We start from the raw sequence: 14736 nt of genomic DNA on the forward strand, positions 1-14736 counted from the left end.
AGGAATTTACTGTTTCTAAACCACTTTTCAGGTCTAAGACCTCTTGTAAAATAGAAGGGATTTTAAACATTTATTTAATTTTATTGGAGCATGTTTCTACAGTGAATTGTATTATCAAACCAACTGATCTTAAATAGTTTTCAAGTAAAGTGAAAGAACGCTAATTAGCATATGAGCATCTCCCTCCCTCCCTCTCATCAGGAGCTTCCCACCCTGATCAAGTGCTGGAACCCCCGGCGTCCCTGGGGAGGAGAGTTAGGAGCAGGGCTGCACCAGCCCTGCCCTCAGAGGCTTTCATGGAGAATGTGACCCACACAAGCTGGAAGTCGGGACGGGGCCCTGGAATGTCAGGTGTCAGGGGGCACAGGTCCAGTCTGAAGAGCCAGGTTCCGTGTGGAAGTTATTCTGTAAAGTTAGGCCCAAGGAATCTGTTTAGCCCAGGACCCCTTCGGGCTGGCCCTCAAAGGGCTCAGTCCCTTCCGATGAGGTCTCTCTCTACCTACGGAAGTCACCCTAGTGCATCCCCAAGCCCTTGTTCGGCACTGCCTCTGTGGTGGTCACCAAAACCATACACTCCCCAAATTGCAGCCCTGGAAAATAACCAGGCGAGAAGGCTTCCCCCCCCCCCGCCCCCCCGCAGAAAATTTGAAGCACATGAAAACGAACCGCGGAAGCTCCTTCAGAGTACGTGACCTGGTTTATGCAATACTGAATATAGTGCGTAAATTGTTAGTCCGTAGATGTTGTGGGAGCTTCCCATATTCATTTGGAAATGCACATTCTACCAGGTAATAACTGTTCTGCATAATTCAAGTGTGTGATTATACCTGGAAAAGCACATCAGTATGATCTGTCTTTGTGTGAATTTTCAGAATTACAAGCGCCATATGGATGGCGTGTATGGGCCTCCAGCCAAACGCCACGAGGGAGACATGTACAACATGCAGTATGGCAACCAGCAGCAAGAGATGTATAACCAGTACGGAAGTTCCTACTCCGGACCCGACAGGAGGCCCATCCAGGGACAGTACCCGTACCCCTACACCAGGGAGAGGATGCAAGGCCCGGGGCAGATACAGGCGCACGGGATCCCACCCCAGATGATGGGCGGCCCAATGCAGTCGTCTTCCAGTGAAGGGCCTCAGCAGAGTATGTGGGCGACACGCAACGATATGCCTTATCCCTACCAGAGCAGGCAAGGCCCCGGCGGCCCTGCACAGACACCTCCTTACCCAGGCATGAACCGCACGGACGACATGATGGTACCTGATCAAAGGATAAACCACGAGAGCCAGTGGCCTTCTCACGTCAGCCAGCGTCAGCCTTACATGTCCTCTTCAGCCTCCATGCAGCCCATCACGCGCCCGCCTCAGTCATCCTACCAGACGCCACCGTCGCTGCCAAATCATATCTCCAGGGCGCCCAGCCCCGCCTCCTTCCAGCGCTCCCTGGAGAGCCGCATGTCTCCCAGCAAGTCCCCCTTCCTCCCCTCCATGAAGATGCAGAAGGTCATGCCCACCGTCCCCACGGCCCAGGTCACGGGGCCGGCCCCCCAGCCGCCCCCAGTCAGAAGGGAGATTACCTTTCCTCCTGGCTCTGTGGAAGCGTCACAGCCCGTCTTGAAACAAAGGCGGAAGATTACCTCAAAAGATATTGGTAAGTACTCCCAAGGCTCTGCTCCTGAAATGAATTCCTGTTGTGATCTAGAACTTTAACTTCAGGTTGGATGTAGTTGCTTAATCTCAAAGGGATGCCATTCTGTGACTACAGACCATCAGGACGTGTTTTTTTGCAGGAGCTACAGTTGGAAGCTGCTCATATGAGTTAAGCAGTAGTGCCAGAGAAGAGCGAGAGTTAAAATGGCATTTTTACGTGTGAGTGTTATTTGTGCGAGAGGGTAGAGCTCCATGTGAGAGACCAGGGATTCCTCAGTGACTGTGGACTGTGTTTTGGGCTTAAAGATTTGATCTTAACCAAACACTCAATCTCTGCCATGTGTGCCTAATAGAACAGCTGCCAGGCTGACGAAACACTAGGGCGGCCTGAGAAGATTTGACGGCAGGTCACTCTGTAATTTTGGCAACAACATACAGTGAGTTTCCCCAGGAGCTGAACAGAAAACTGACTGTGCTGTGTAGATAGATGCGTGATGTGCAGTATGGAACTCCATATGACACGATACACAGAATTGCTGTAATCCGGGCAGCACTGCTGAGAGCGGCCGAGGAACTCTTTCCGTTGAACGCTGATGTCACCTAGTCATCCTATTCGGAGCGTTCTGAATACTAAATAGAGATTCGGAGTATCTGGGAGTACCCAGAGTTTTTCTGCATTGTTTTTGAAGTACTTTTTAACACAGCAAAAGAAATAATAGGGTTCAGTTGTATAAAAATTTTTTTGCAAAAATCTCAGAATCACGTGGCTTGAAATCAGTTGCAGTGATTAGAAAATTAAAGCTATTAAGGATGTTTTCAATCACTGGACATTAAGGATGTATATGGGGGGTGGGGAGTAAGGAGTTCTACATAGAAAGGGTACTGGAGGCGAGAGAGAGATAGACCCTGAGCACCATGTTACGTATGGAAATATATATGTAAAAATATACGCATGTATTTGTGTGTTTATGTGTGTGTGTATAGATGTTTAAATAAATATATATATATTTAAATTTTAAAAAAATTTCTTAGTCCATGTTATACCAACCTAGGGAAACTTATGTTCCTTATTTTAAAATGAAAGCTTGCCTTTTCTACTGCAAAAGTATTATGTGCCTATCTTAGAAAATTTGAGAACTAGATGGAATTAAAATAAAGGTGGAAACCCACGACCCCCACACGGAAGCTTGCTGTTGGCGTCTGGGCTGCCTGCTGCTGTGGGGAGTTCCGACTGCCGGAACCACGTGCTGCCGCCGGTTTCCTGAGATGGCTTCCCTTGAAATTTCAGGCACATGATGGGCCTCTCCTCCCAGCCCCATCTTTTGACAGATCTTACAGATCTTTTCCCCTTATCGCTCTGGCTCAAGCCAACCTCCTGAAAAACCTGAACCGTCAAAGTGCTAATACTTAGCAGCACGTTGTGTGGGCAGGAGCTCAGACAGAAGACAGCACGGGAGAATGAAGGCTTTGTATCTGAGAAGGTGCTGCTTGGGAATTAAATTCTGCTTATATTCTGCGTATTCACCAGCCTTCGGAAGACGCCACCTTGAGACATTTGTGAACGAAGCAAAAGAAGACATACGGAAAGGCTCATTCATGCTTACTCACTCCCACCTCTGTTTAACCTGCGAAGCGAAAAGCTCTTCAACCACACAAGTTTCTTAGTGCAGCTGTCACCTCCACCTAAGAATCTGAAATGACCACGTTTAACTGTCCCTCAGAACATTTGTTTAAAATCAGTATTTAACTTAACACTCTGCTTCTTTTTCTTTTGTTATTTTCTATTCTTTCGTGCGTAGAGTTAGTATTAATCACATCCTTGTTTTTTCCCCCGTTTTTAGTTACTCCTGAGGCCTGGCGTGTGATGATGTCCCTTAAGTCAGGTCTTCTGGCTGAAAGTACTTGGGCTTTGGACACTATTAATATTCTTCTGTATGATGACAGCACTGTCACTACTTTCAATCTCTCCCAGGTAAGCCAGCAGCAATCCAGCTGAGGACCAAATTAGAATAAGAAAGTGAAGTACTGCCTAATTCTTAAGCTAATGCCTCAGGTAATTAGCACTCACCAGCTAACATTTTTTTTATCATTGCAGCTGTTATAAACCAACATCAGTCAATGTGTAGTTGTCTGAGAATTTTGTCTGGAATAATAATTTATTTCAGTCTTTAGTATAAATACACACATACCTATATATCTCATAAGAAAATAGTGACCTTGTGTGCACATGTGTGTATGTATATGGAATAGACAATAGTGGTGAAATTAAATTGTTGTTTAGAATGAATATTAGCAGGCCAATGGGAATTAATCCAAATGTAACACAAAGTTATGGCTGTAGTCAGTGTTGGATGAGACATTACCATACAGTAGATAGCAGTGAGACATTACCCTATTTTCCAGGGGGACCTAACATCTTTCTTTTATTAAAAAGAAATGTAAAATTTAAAAAGAATTTTTATATTACAGAAAATGTGTAGTATTGGGTTGGCCAGAAAGTTCGTTTGGGTTTTGTCTGTTATGGAAACCCGAACGAACTTTTTGGCCAAACCAATATTACAGAGAAGTCGAGAAAACGGTTTAAGAAACCCCCTTGTACCCATCATTCTGCTGCAATAGTAATGAGGTCACGGCCAAACTTGTTTCTTGGTCCATTCCCTCCCTTCTCTGCCTCCCTCAAGGCTATTTTGAAGCAGTCATTTACAAGCCTACTACTTTAAAAAAAAAAACAAAAAAAAAAAACCCTCCTTTGTTCTGTTCTAGTCTTCAAGTAGCTTCCAGCATAATAGCTAGAAGAGAACAAGGGAGCAGAGGATTAGGAAAAAGGCCCAAGAGTCAGCTGGACTACAGACTTTTTAAGAAATATTTAGAAACAAAAATCAGAAAAGGTTATTTTCCCTTCTGTGTATGAACAACTCTGCTTTTGCCGAAAAAAGCCAAAACATCTAATTGCATTGCTTCTCCTGAACTAGGACCAGAATCTTCCACTTCCTCTTTCTTCTCTCATTTAAGTCCTCATTAGAGCCCTGAAAGGCAATTCTTCAGTTGATAGCAAGTATATTAATAAGGTTATAAACATTGCATGAAATCCATTTTAACAGAAAATAAGTATTAAAAGAATATATACTACCTTTGCTAGAGGAATAATTTTTCATCCTTACGCTAGGTGAACTAACTGCTCTTGAGCACACTTTTTCATAACCAGAATTGCGTCAGCAATTTTCCCTCTTCCCTTGCCCTGGGAAGAAACTAAGCTTTAAGTTGGGGGCGGGGTGGGAGGGGGGCGACATCCAAACCTCCACCTGAAAAATTGTGCCTTCCTCCCCTAAAGGCAAGTACTGTCTGGTTGGTCCTTGGGTTTCCTCTTGCTTCTTTTTTTTTTTTTTTTTTTTTTTTTGGCGGTACGCGGGCCTCTCACTGTTGTGGCCTCTCTCGTTGCGGAGCACAGGCTCCGGACGCACAGGCTCAGCGGCCATGGCTCACGGGCCCAGCCTCTCCGCGGCATGTGGGATCTTCCCGGACCGGGCCACGAACCCGTGTCCCCTGCATCGGCAGGCAGACTCTCAACCACTGCGCCACCAGGGAAGCCCTCCTCTTACTTCTTAATAATTGTTTCAAACCCACTTTCAGGAAACTTACAGCAGGATATGAAATTATGGTTGATTTCCATAACATCTGTCATTAAGAAATCCTTGTTCACTTACTTACCCTTTATCATCCCTAAATGCAGCAGCACGGGATTGAGGGAGGGATCAGGCCAGTTGCTAACCATGGAGTATGTTGGTTCTCTTGATATAAACATTTGCTTAAAGGAAACAAAGATGGTTCTCATAGTGGCTTTTGTCTTTCAGCTGGAGTTGTGAATAGCTAAAATACACAAGTGCGTTCTGTGAAACATTCTCATTCATTTATCAGGGACTAAATTGATTTGCGTTTATGAGCTACTACATTGCTGAAATTATCTTCTCCCCCAAATATATGGAGAATGTAAATTAGAATAACCTATGGCACCTAAGACAAAAATAACCATAAAATCCTAGAATAATAACCATAAAAATCCAGGCAAGCAAAGTTTTAGATAAATAAGAGGACAGACTCAGTTTGGGTAAATGAGTCTAGAAAATCCACGTTCCCACTCTTCTAGTCATGATTGCATCGTGTCTAAGTCAGAAACAAAGGTACAGAACAGCAGAGCACCCCCTCACTGACAATATCAGAAATGTGAAAATAACAAGGAAGTTTTCATGTTGATACTGTAAGAAGGTAAACAGCAAATAAGAAAGATGGTAAATGTTGGTTTGATCAATAATGAAAAATTCAGGAAGATAGTTCTAGCTGACATATGGTTTCTCTTTCCTGGCCTGGCCAAAAAGGAATCAAAACATGAAAATAATCATAGCAAATGCATTGCTAGCTCTCAGGATTTTCACCCACTCAGTCGCACCTGAGGTTATGACATGGTACCTCTTCTCTTTCTCGTCTCTCTAGTTGTCCGGATTTCTCGAACTTTTAGTAGAGTACTTTAGGAAATGCCTGATTGACATTTTTGGGATTCTTATGGAATATGAAGTGGGAGACCCCAGCCAAAAAGCACTTGATCACAATGTGGTAAAGAGAGATGACAGCCAGTCCTTGGCCGACGATTCTGGGAAAGAGGAAGAAGATGCCGAATGTATTGATGAGGAGGAAGACGAGGAGGAGGACGAGGAGGAAGACGGTGGGAAGGCGGAGACTGAGGACAGGAGCAGCATGGCCTTGGCCTCCCCCGATGCCACCGCGGATCCAAAGGAGAAGCCCAGGCAAGCCAGTAAGTTCGACAAGCTGCCAATAAAGATAGTCAAAAAGAACAACCTGTTTGTCGTCGACCGGTCTGACAAGCTGGGCCGTGTTCAGGAGTTCAGCAGTGGACTTCTGCACTGGCAGCTCGGTGGCGGGGACACCACCGAGCACATCCAGACTCACTTTGAGAGCAAGATGGAAATTCCTCCTCGCAGGCGTCCACCTCCCCCTTTAAGCGCCACGGGTAGAAAGAAAGAGCAAGAAGGCAAAGGGGACCCTGAAGAGCAGCAAGAGAAGAGCATCATTGCAACCATTGATGACGTCCTGTCTGCTCGGCCAGGGGCTCTTCCTGAAGACGCAAACCCTGGTACCCAAACCGAAAGCAGTAAGTTTCCCTTTGGAATCCATCAAGCCAAAAGTCACCGCAATATCAAGCTGCTGGAGGACGAGCCGCGGAGCCGGGACGAGGCTCCGCTCTGCACCGTCGCGCACTGGCAGGACTCGCTGGCTAAGCGCTGCATCTGCGTGTCGAATATTGTCCGGAGCTTGTCTTTTGTGCCTGGAAATGACGCTGAAATGTCCAAACATCCAGGCTTGGTGCTGATCCTGGGGAAGCTGATTCTTCTTCACCACGAGCATCCCGAGAGAAAACGAGCGCCGCAGACCTACGAGAAGGAGGAAGACGAGGACAAAGGGGTGGCCTGCAGCAAAGATGAGTGGTGGTGGGACTGCCTCGAGGTCTTAAGGGATAACACGTTGGTCACCTTGGCCAACATTTCTGGGCAGCTAGACTTGTCTGCTTACACGGAAAGCATCTGCTTGCCAATATTGGATGGCTTGCTGCACTGGATGGTGTGCCCGTCAGCAGAGGCACAAGACCCCTTTCCCACTGTGGGACCCAACTCTGTCCTGTCGCCTCAGAGACTTGTGCTGGAGACGCTCTGTAAACTCAGCATCCAGGACAACAATGTGGACCTGATCTTGGCTACGCCTCCATTTAGTCGTCAGGAGAAATTCTATGCCACGTTAGTTAGGTACGTTGGGGATCGCAAAAACCCAGTCTGTCGAGAAATGTCCATGGCGCTTTTATCGAACCTTGCCCAAGGGGACGCGCTGGCTGCAAGGGCCATAGCTGTGCAGAAAGGAAGCATCGGGAACTTGATAAGCTTCCTAGAGGATGGGGTCACGATGGCCCAGTATCAGCAGAGCCAGCATAACCTCATGCACATGCAGCCCCCGCCTCTAGAGCCCCCTAGCGTGGACATGATGTGCAGGGCGGCCAAGGCTCTGCTGGCCATGGCCAGAGTGGACGAGAACCGCTCAGAGTTCCTTCTGCACGAGGGTCGATTGCTGGATATCTCGATATCAGCCGTCCTGAACTCTCTGGTTGCGTCTGTCATCTGTGATGTACTGTTTCAGATTGGGCAGTTATGACATCAGTGAGAAGGCAGCATGTGTGAGTGAAGACTAGAGGCTCCCGTATAACTGGCTGTTTTCTGTTCTTGTTTCTCCAGTGTAGGAAGATGGAAAGAAAATCTTTGCTCCTCTGCCCCATCCACTATTTACCAATTGGGAATTAAAGAGATAATTAATTCGAACAGTTATGAAATTAATATTTGCCATCTGTGTGTATAAGTACATCCTTTTGGGTTTTTTTTTATTTTGTTGGTTTTTTTTTTTTAACCAAAGTTGCTGTCTAGTGCATTCAAAGGTCACTTTTTGTTTTTCACCGGTTTTCTTTTTAATGTGCTTTTCCATGTCTTACTGCATTTTTTGGGAAGCGAATTGACTTTAAAGAAAAAAGTTAGGGTAAAAGATGCTAAGATGGGAAAATTTCACCACACTGAGGCAAAAAGGTGAAAAATTATCAATTTCCTAGCTGTGTTATTCTTCAAATAATGAAAAAATTAAAACTGCATCCCATCGCCCAAAGCTCTGTGCAATAGAAACTTCTAGAGATGTAGGTATAGGGGCTCACGGAGGTGTGTCAGTCAGCAGTCAAAGTATGAAATGATACTGGTTTCTCCACAGGAAAATGGTTACATTAGGCTAGGAGCAAAAACAATGTTTCTTTAAGTTAAGATTGAAAACACATACCTGACAACGATCAACAGAAATTGCTTCCTCACCACTACCGTCATGTCTGCTGTCTGTTGTTTGACCTTCCACATGACAGTTCTTCACAATTCCTTTAATCATTTTTTAAATATTTTTTTTACTGCCTATGGGCTGTGATGTATATAGAAGTTGTACATTAAACATACCCTCATTTTTTCTTTTCTTTTTCTTTTCCTTTTTTTTTTTTTTTTTAGTACAGAGTTTTTAGTTTCTTTTTCATGATGTGGTAACTACGAAGTGATGGTAGATTTAAATAATTTTTTATTTTTATTTTATATATTTTTTCATTAGGGCCATATCTCCAAAAAAAAAGAAAAAATACAAAAACAAACAAAAAAAACAAAAAAAAGAGGGTAATGTACAAGTTTCTGTATGTATAAAGTCATGCTCTATTTCGGGAGAGCAGCTGATCACAATTTGCTTCATGAATCAAGGTGTGGAAATGGTTGCATATGGATTGATTTAGACAATGGTTACCAGTACAGACAAAAAGAAAAAAATACAACTAAAAGGAAGAAACACAACTTCAAAGATTTTTCAGTGAAGAGAATCCACATTTGTATTTCAAGATAATGTAGTTTAAAAAAAAAAGAAAAAAACTTGATGTAAATTCCTCCTTTTCCTCTGGCTTAATGAATATCATTTATTCAGTATAAAATCTTTATATGTTCCACATGTTAAGAATAAATGTACATTAAATCTTGTTAAGCACTGTGATGGGTGTTCTTGAATACTGTTCTAGTTTCCTTAAAATGGTTTCATAGTAACCAAGTAACAAATAGGGGGAAAACAGCCGTGTACTAACATAGCCCCTCGTTAAGAAACCCTGAGGTCGGGAGGGACCTTTAAGGATTACCTACTTGAGAGTGGGGAGCAACAGTTTGATTTTCTCAAAGTATTTAGCTAATTAGTCTTTGTTTGAAGCGGTCAACTCTAACAACATTGAGGTATGAGAATTTTCAGTGTGCATGGGAGGTGGCTGCCGGCCCTTGAGGTGAGATCCCAGGAGCTCACTGGCCTGCCAGGTTAACACCCTGCCTTTTTCTATCCCCATCTTAATTTCGATCAGAGTTCAATCTATTCCATGTTTCTCTTGTGTGCCTCAAAGTTATTTTGCATTAGTTTACTCCACCGTGTATAATATTTATATTGTGCAATGTTAAGAAGAATATGTTATATTGTATGTGGTGTACATAGTGCAAAGTGATTATTTCTATTTCAGGGCATATTAATATCCTCATATTCCTTCCTACCCGGTGCACAGCAGCTTTTTAATACTTGTCACTTCTAATTTAAACTTTTTCTTCCTGGGTCGTTGACTGCTATTATGTAACAATCAATTTCTTTGAAACGGCTGCAGAGTTCAGCTGTTAGTGGACACCCTTCTGACTCTACCTCTTCGCACCACCTTACAATCTCAGCAGACTCAGAAATTCCAAGTCCATTCGCCAGACCTGTTACCCGGGCGCACATTACTCACGATAATACATGGAAGAGTTAGACGAGAGCGCTCAGTTATCATCAGAGTGTGAACCAGGACTCCAGTGTTACAAGACAACATTTTTTCTGCAAGCGTTCTCATCATCTGGCAACTCCCACATTACTCAGTCTTCTTATATAATAAGGCAGCCAAATATATGTTGAATTTAAAACCCATTTATAATTCTACTTTAAATACATCTGCTTGCTAAGAACAGATTCTAGTGCTCCAACCTTCAAATACGGAGACTTGTAAGAGGGAATTCAATATTATTCTAATTTCTCTCTTACAGAGTATGAATAAAAGGTATACACAAACTTGGAAGTTTGTCAATCAAAAGAGTAAAATCATTACAAAAGACTGTTGTTGTCATGGTTGTTATCGATACCTAGAGTCTGAGCAAAAAGATTTTACATACGATACACAGCATAATCTCTATAATAATCCAGGAAGATTTTAGCATCCTTTCTACATTTTCACCCCAGAATGAAGACTACAGAAGCCCATGAAGAACTTACAACCTGCCTGAGATCATCTTGCCTACAAACTGAGTTATTGCTTTGTCCTAAAAATGAGTTGGTTTTTTTTTTTCCTATGAGGCTTTTCAGAAATTTACAGGATGCCCATACTTTAAATGTGTACCAAAAAAAAAAAAAAAAGATTAAAATAAAGGTGCAAAGAAAGTTTAGTATTTTGGAATGGTGCTATAAAGTTGAATCTGTTGGTATTTGAGTGAATTCTTTAATGTCACATAAGATATTACTGGGTGGCATGTGTGCAGAAATAACTATTCAAATGTTTTGTTTGAGATTGGGAATGATATAGAATCAGTTTTTATTGGTGAATGTGGCCTATTCAAAAACTAGTTAGGCAGTTTTTGTAAAGTTATAATGGAGAACGATTCTTTTAAGGGGGTATGAGCAGTTTGGTGATAAAGAATGAAAGCTATTAACTACCTCTTTTACGAAAAGAAAATGGCTTTAGCCCTGAAATCATCCATTTAAAACCTGCTGGAAATATTTCATTTTTTATCAAACACCATGTACAGATTCCCATATCTGTTCACCTGCAAGGAAGCAAAGAAAGTATTATAAATGAGCCAAAGTGACAATTCAAACAGCCCATTTTCTTGCTGAGTTTTGTTTCACTTCTTTATCTGGGGAGCTGGGCGCAGCTGCCTGATATGCCCACACTCTGCCATCCCGTCAGCTCTCTTGGAGAACCTCAGAGTCAAATGAGCTTTTAAAAATGCCAGTACATGGTGATAGTATATGACCTGCTAAGATGTCACGTTATTCATTAATTCAGCAGAAATGCACTGACCACATGCTGCGTGCCAAGCTCTGTTGTTCTAGGTGCTGAAGGGTCATTCATGAGCCAAGACCCTGATTCAGTTATGTTCTGGTCGTTCTTGTCAGACAATTACAGAAATAAACTCATCTTCCAAATACAGCTTTTATGCACTGAGAACACTGAGTACATTTTGTTGACTAAGAAGTGAAGCGAGGATCTAGCTGTGGGAATTGGGGTCTGGTATAAGAAGAGTTCTGGACTAAAATCAGAACTCAGTCAACTCTCAGCTGGGGCCTGACCCACATGCTTGTGAGCTCTAGAAAACGCAGTGGGACAGCCGGTCTCTGAGGCCCCTTCCAGCCCTACAGTGTGACTCTAAAGTGTCTGGTTCCCTTCCTGATTCTCTGCACACGAGGGTGCTTGTACGTTCCCAAGTGGAGGGGAAAAAGCCAGAGTCAATAGCCTGGCACCCAGTGATCCCAGCTTACGTGATCAGCCCTTGGAAGTTCAGGAATTGACTAAAACTATACAAGAAGACCTTATTTAAGGGCTTTTTTGTTCTTAAGTTCCACAAACCGCCACACGCGCCCATGCGCATCTCCAGTCACTGTGTTTCATGCTTCTATCGGCTGATTTCCAGTCGTACGTTTGTTTTAATGATGATCCAAGTCGTGCAATCCCCTCAAATGCCAAAGTCAAGTTAATTCACTTGGGATTTAAATATATGAAACCCTGAGGGGAAGGTGGGGGAAGAACATCCAATGTGTCCCAAAGTATGAGACTCATTTTTCTTCCTGAATCTGATTTCAAGGACTTTTTCAAGGATTTTTCCCAGCTTTTTCTAAAGTATATTCTAAGAAGCAGAGGAGATCTAAAAAAAAAAAAAAAAAAAACACTCCTCACATGTTCCCCTCTTGGCCATCTATAATCTATAGTATCACGTTAAAGACTGAGAAATCCTACAAAAAAGAAATCTGTTTACCCCAAGTACTGAATATTTCCTGACTTAACCAACCTTGGACATTTTGTTTTTTAATCCATATACACGTGCTGCAGAGCTCTGGGAAATCACTGCATCAGCCGAGGATCATGCTTGACTTCTAAACATCCATGTTCCTTGCTTATCCTCAGTGTATTCTTATTTCTTAAACTGAAGCTGAGATGTCCTCACTGAAGGAGACGTCACGGAATCTTCTCTTGCTTCTCCGTGACCTTCAGCAAGGTACTTAGATTCTTTGAAACTCACTTCCTCACCTGTAATGTGGGTGTAACACCTACCTCAAGATTGGTGAGGATTAAATTAGATAATTGTATAAAGGGCTTGTAACCTAAGCGATTACCATATATGAATCCCAAACATACATACACACTTTCCGCTTGGTGAGTGCCCGAAAGCGTATTTCACATAATTTAAAAATCTGGTCTAAGAATCTTTCCATTTTCATAGTCGCACAGTTTGTGTGACTTGTTTGTTTGGTTTTGGTTTTCTAGTAAAAGCCGTAAAAGCTTAGCCTATTGATTGGCTGTGTTTAGTGCCAAGGGGGATTCTGCATAATTTCTCTACTGAATGTCAGTTTTGGCTGTCAGATATCCAGAGGTGGTAGGAGACCTCACCTTTCATTCTGCAGGCCTGGGGAAGAAGCACATCTCTGGAATACAGTGCAGTCATGCAGTAAACTTGTCCTGTCCTGTCCTTCTAAAAAAAAAAGAAAAGTGGCTCATAACATATTTCAGGGGTCAAATACCACAGGTGGCCGATCACAGTGTTTTCTTTGCTATTCCTTTTCGTCTGATATGCACAGCAGAGAGCTTCCCTAGAGAAAAAGGACTGCAGTCTTCACACTTAGCTGGAGATGGGCCATATATCTGTGGGATATAGAAGTGGAATTAAGGGTGTTCTTCATTTCCGTGTAAGCTTAAGGTCAGGTAAATAAATGAAGCCTGAGCTTTGATCTTCTGCATAAATTTGGTATTTAGCTGGCCCTGGATCTGTATGTTCAACAAACTAGATTTTCCCAAAGACTTATGGAACCTAAACTTGGATTCAGCTCCTTGAAGATATCCTTGTCCAAACAAAAGCGATTCCTTCAGGCAAGAACCAGCAGCATTTATAACACTGCTTACTGGTAAGTGGTAATTACTTCACATTTGGATGTTTTTTGCACTTGAAAGAATTTCACAGCTATTAGTTGTTCTTTATAGAAGCCTTAGTATAGAACATTATAACATCCGTTCTCGCAGAACAGAATCAGAGGCTGACACACAAAGTAGTTGGAACAAAACCGTTCCAAGGATGTATATTTGCCTCAAGAATGTTTTCAGCTTTATGCCACATCCAGAGGAGACACGGACTTTTAAAACAGAAGCCATGAAGTATGTTAGCCACAGATTGAAGCAGGGGGATGGGGGTGTCTTTTGTAAAGTCTCATGACCAAGACACAATGTCATATGCTCACTTTACATCTGTGCCTCTGTTCAAGGGAACACAGTCTAAATTCAAACCCAGATCAGCAACTTCTGGGCAACGCTCTGTCCTTGTATGACAGGTCCTTTCAACAGCCTCTCTCTGCTGTCATCTTCATAGTCCTCAAGAGCTTCATCTGTATGTTATGTGTTGAGATACAAACATAATTATCACCCACTCCCTGGTGTAAGCTACCCATGTTACAGGTCTCAGTCCTCCAAGCCTGCCTTGGGCCTCCCTTCTCACCTCCAAGGTTGTGTGAACTCCTGTTAGAAACTCAGGATTACGTCCCTACTGGACACAAGATACTCTGCCAAGGACAGATTCCCAAGACATGTCAGATTTTCAAATACATCATAACACTTGGAATGTAAATTTCCTCAAAAGTACTGCTGGGCCCATGGGCTTTTCATAGATGATACTTTGTGAGAAATTAGAATGAACCAAACCCCAGGTGGCTTTAAATCGAAATCCACAGTCATCCAGGGAATGGGCCTGTCCAGTAGGAACTGGCACAACATTCAGCTTTGTGGTTTCTTAGGTTGGCTGGGGTCTGTTGGAGTTTTCTACCAATCAGTGACCTTTTTGGTGCCCCTGCCAGACAACATTGAGGGTTTTAATTTCATAATATTTTTTTCTTTCCTGTCTGACTTTTCAGTCACTTGTTGTGACTCAAAAGAGGACACCTGAGGAATGAAAAGTGACAAGGGACATATGGGGAGGACACCAGTTGCTTATGTTTGGATCATAGCTTTAAAAATGCTGGTCTAATTCAAGCAGTTATTTGTTCCCAAGGGGAGGAAAAATGACATGACATCTTCTGCACATTTAAGATGAATACACGTTTAGCATGATAAAAAATTTACCCATAAGTGCAATGCTTGTTTTGTTGGTTCAGTGTATTTTTCACCAAATGGTGTGAACATATGGCCAGTACTTCTCTTGGC

At 42.8% G+C, this 14736-nt stretch overlaps 1 protein-coding gene across 9 annotated transcripts in view; it reads left to right on the forward strand.

Moving 5' to 3' along the window:
* The window catches only part of ARID1B (AT-rich interaction domain 1B), a 411398-nt gene extending 402129 nt beyond the window's left edge, over positions 1-9269 (forward strand). For all 9 annotated transcript variants that reach the window (XM_073789769.1, XM_073789773.1, XM_073789768.1 and 6 more), the window contains 3 exons: positions 873-1656; positions 3497-3627; positions 6144-9269. In XM_073789769.1, the coding sequence (XP_073645870.1) occupies positions 873-1656; positions 3497-3627; positions 6144-7868 (2640 nt within the window). In that variant the 3' untranslated portion in view covers positions 7869-9269. The remainder of the gene's footprint in view (positions 1-872; positions 1657-3496; positions 3628-6143) is intronic.
* The last annotated feature ends 5467 nt before the right edge of the window (positions 9270-14736 follow it).

Source organism: Tursiops truncatus, chromosome 12 (genome assembly GCF_011762595.2).
Source record: "Tursiops truncatus isolate mTurTru1 chromosome 12, mTurTru1.mat.Y, whole genome shotgun sequence".
Classification (NCBI taxonomy): Eukaryota; Metazoa; Chordata; class Mammalia; order Artiodactyla; family Delphinidae; genus Tursiops; species Tursiops truncatus.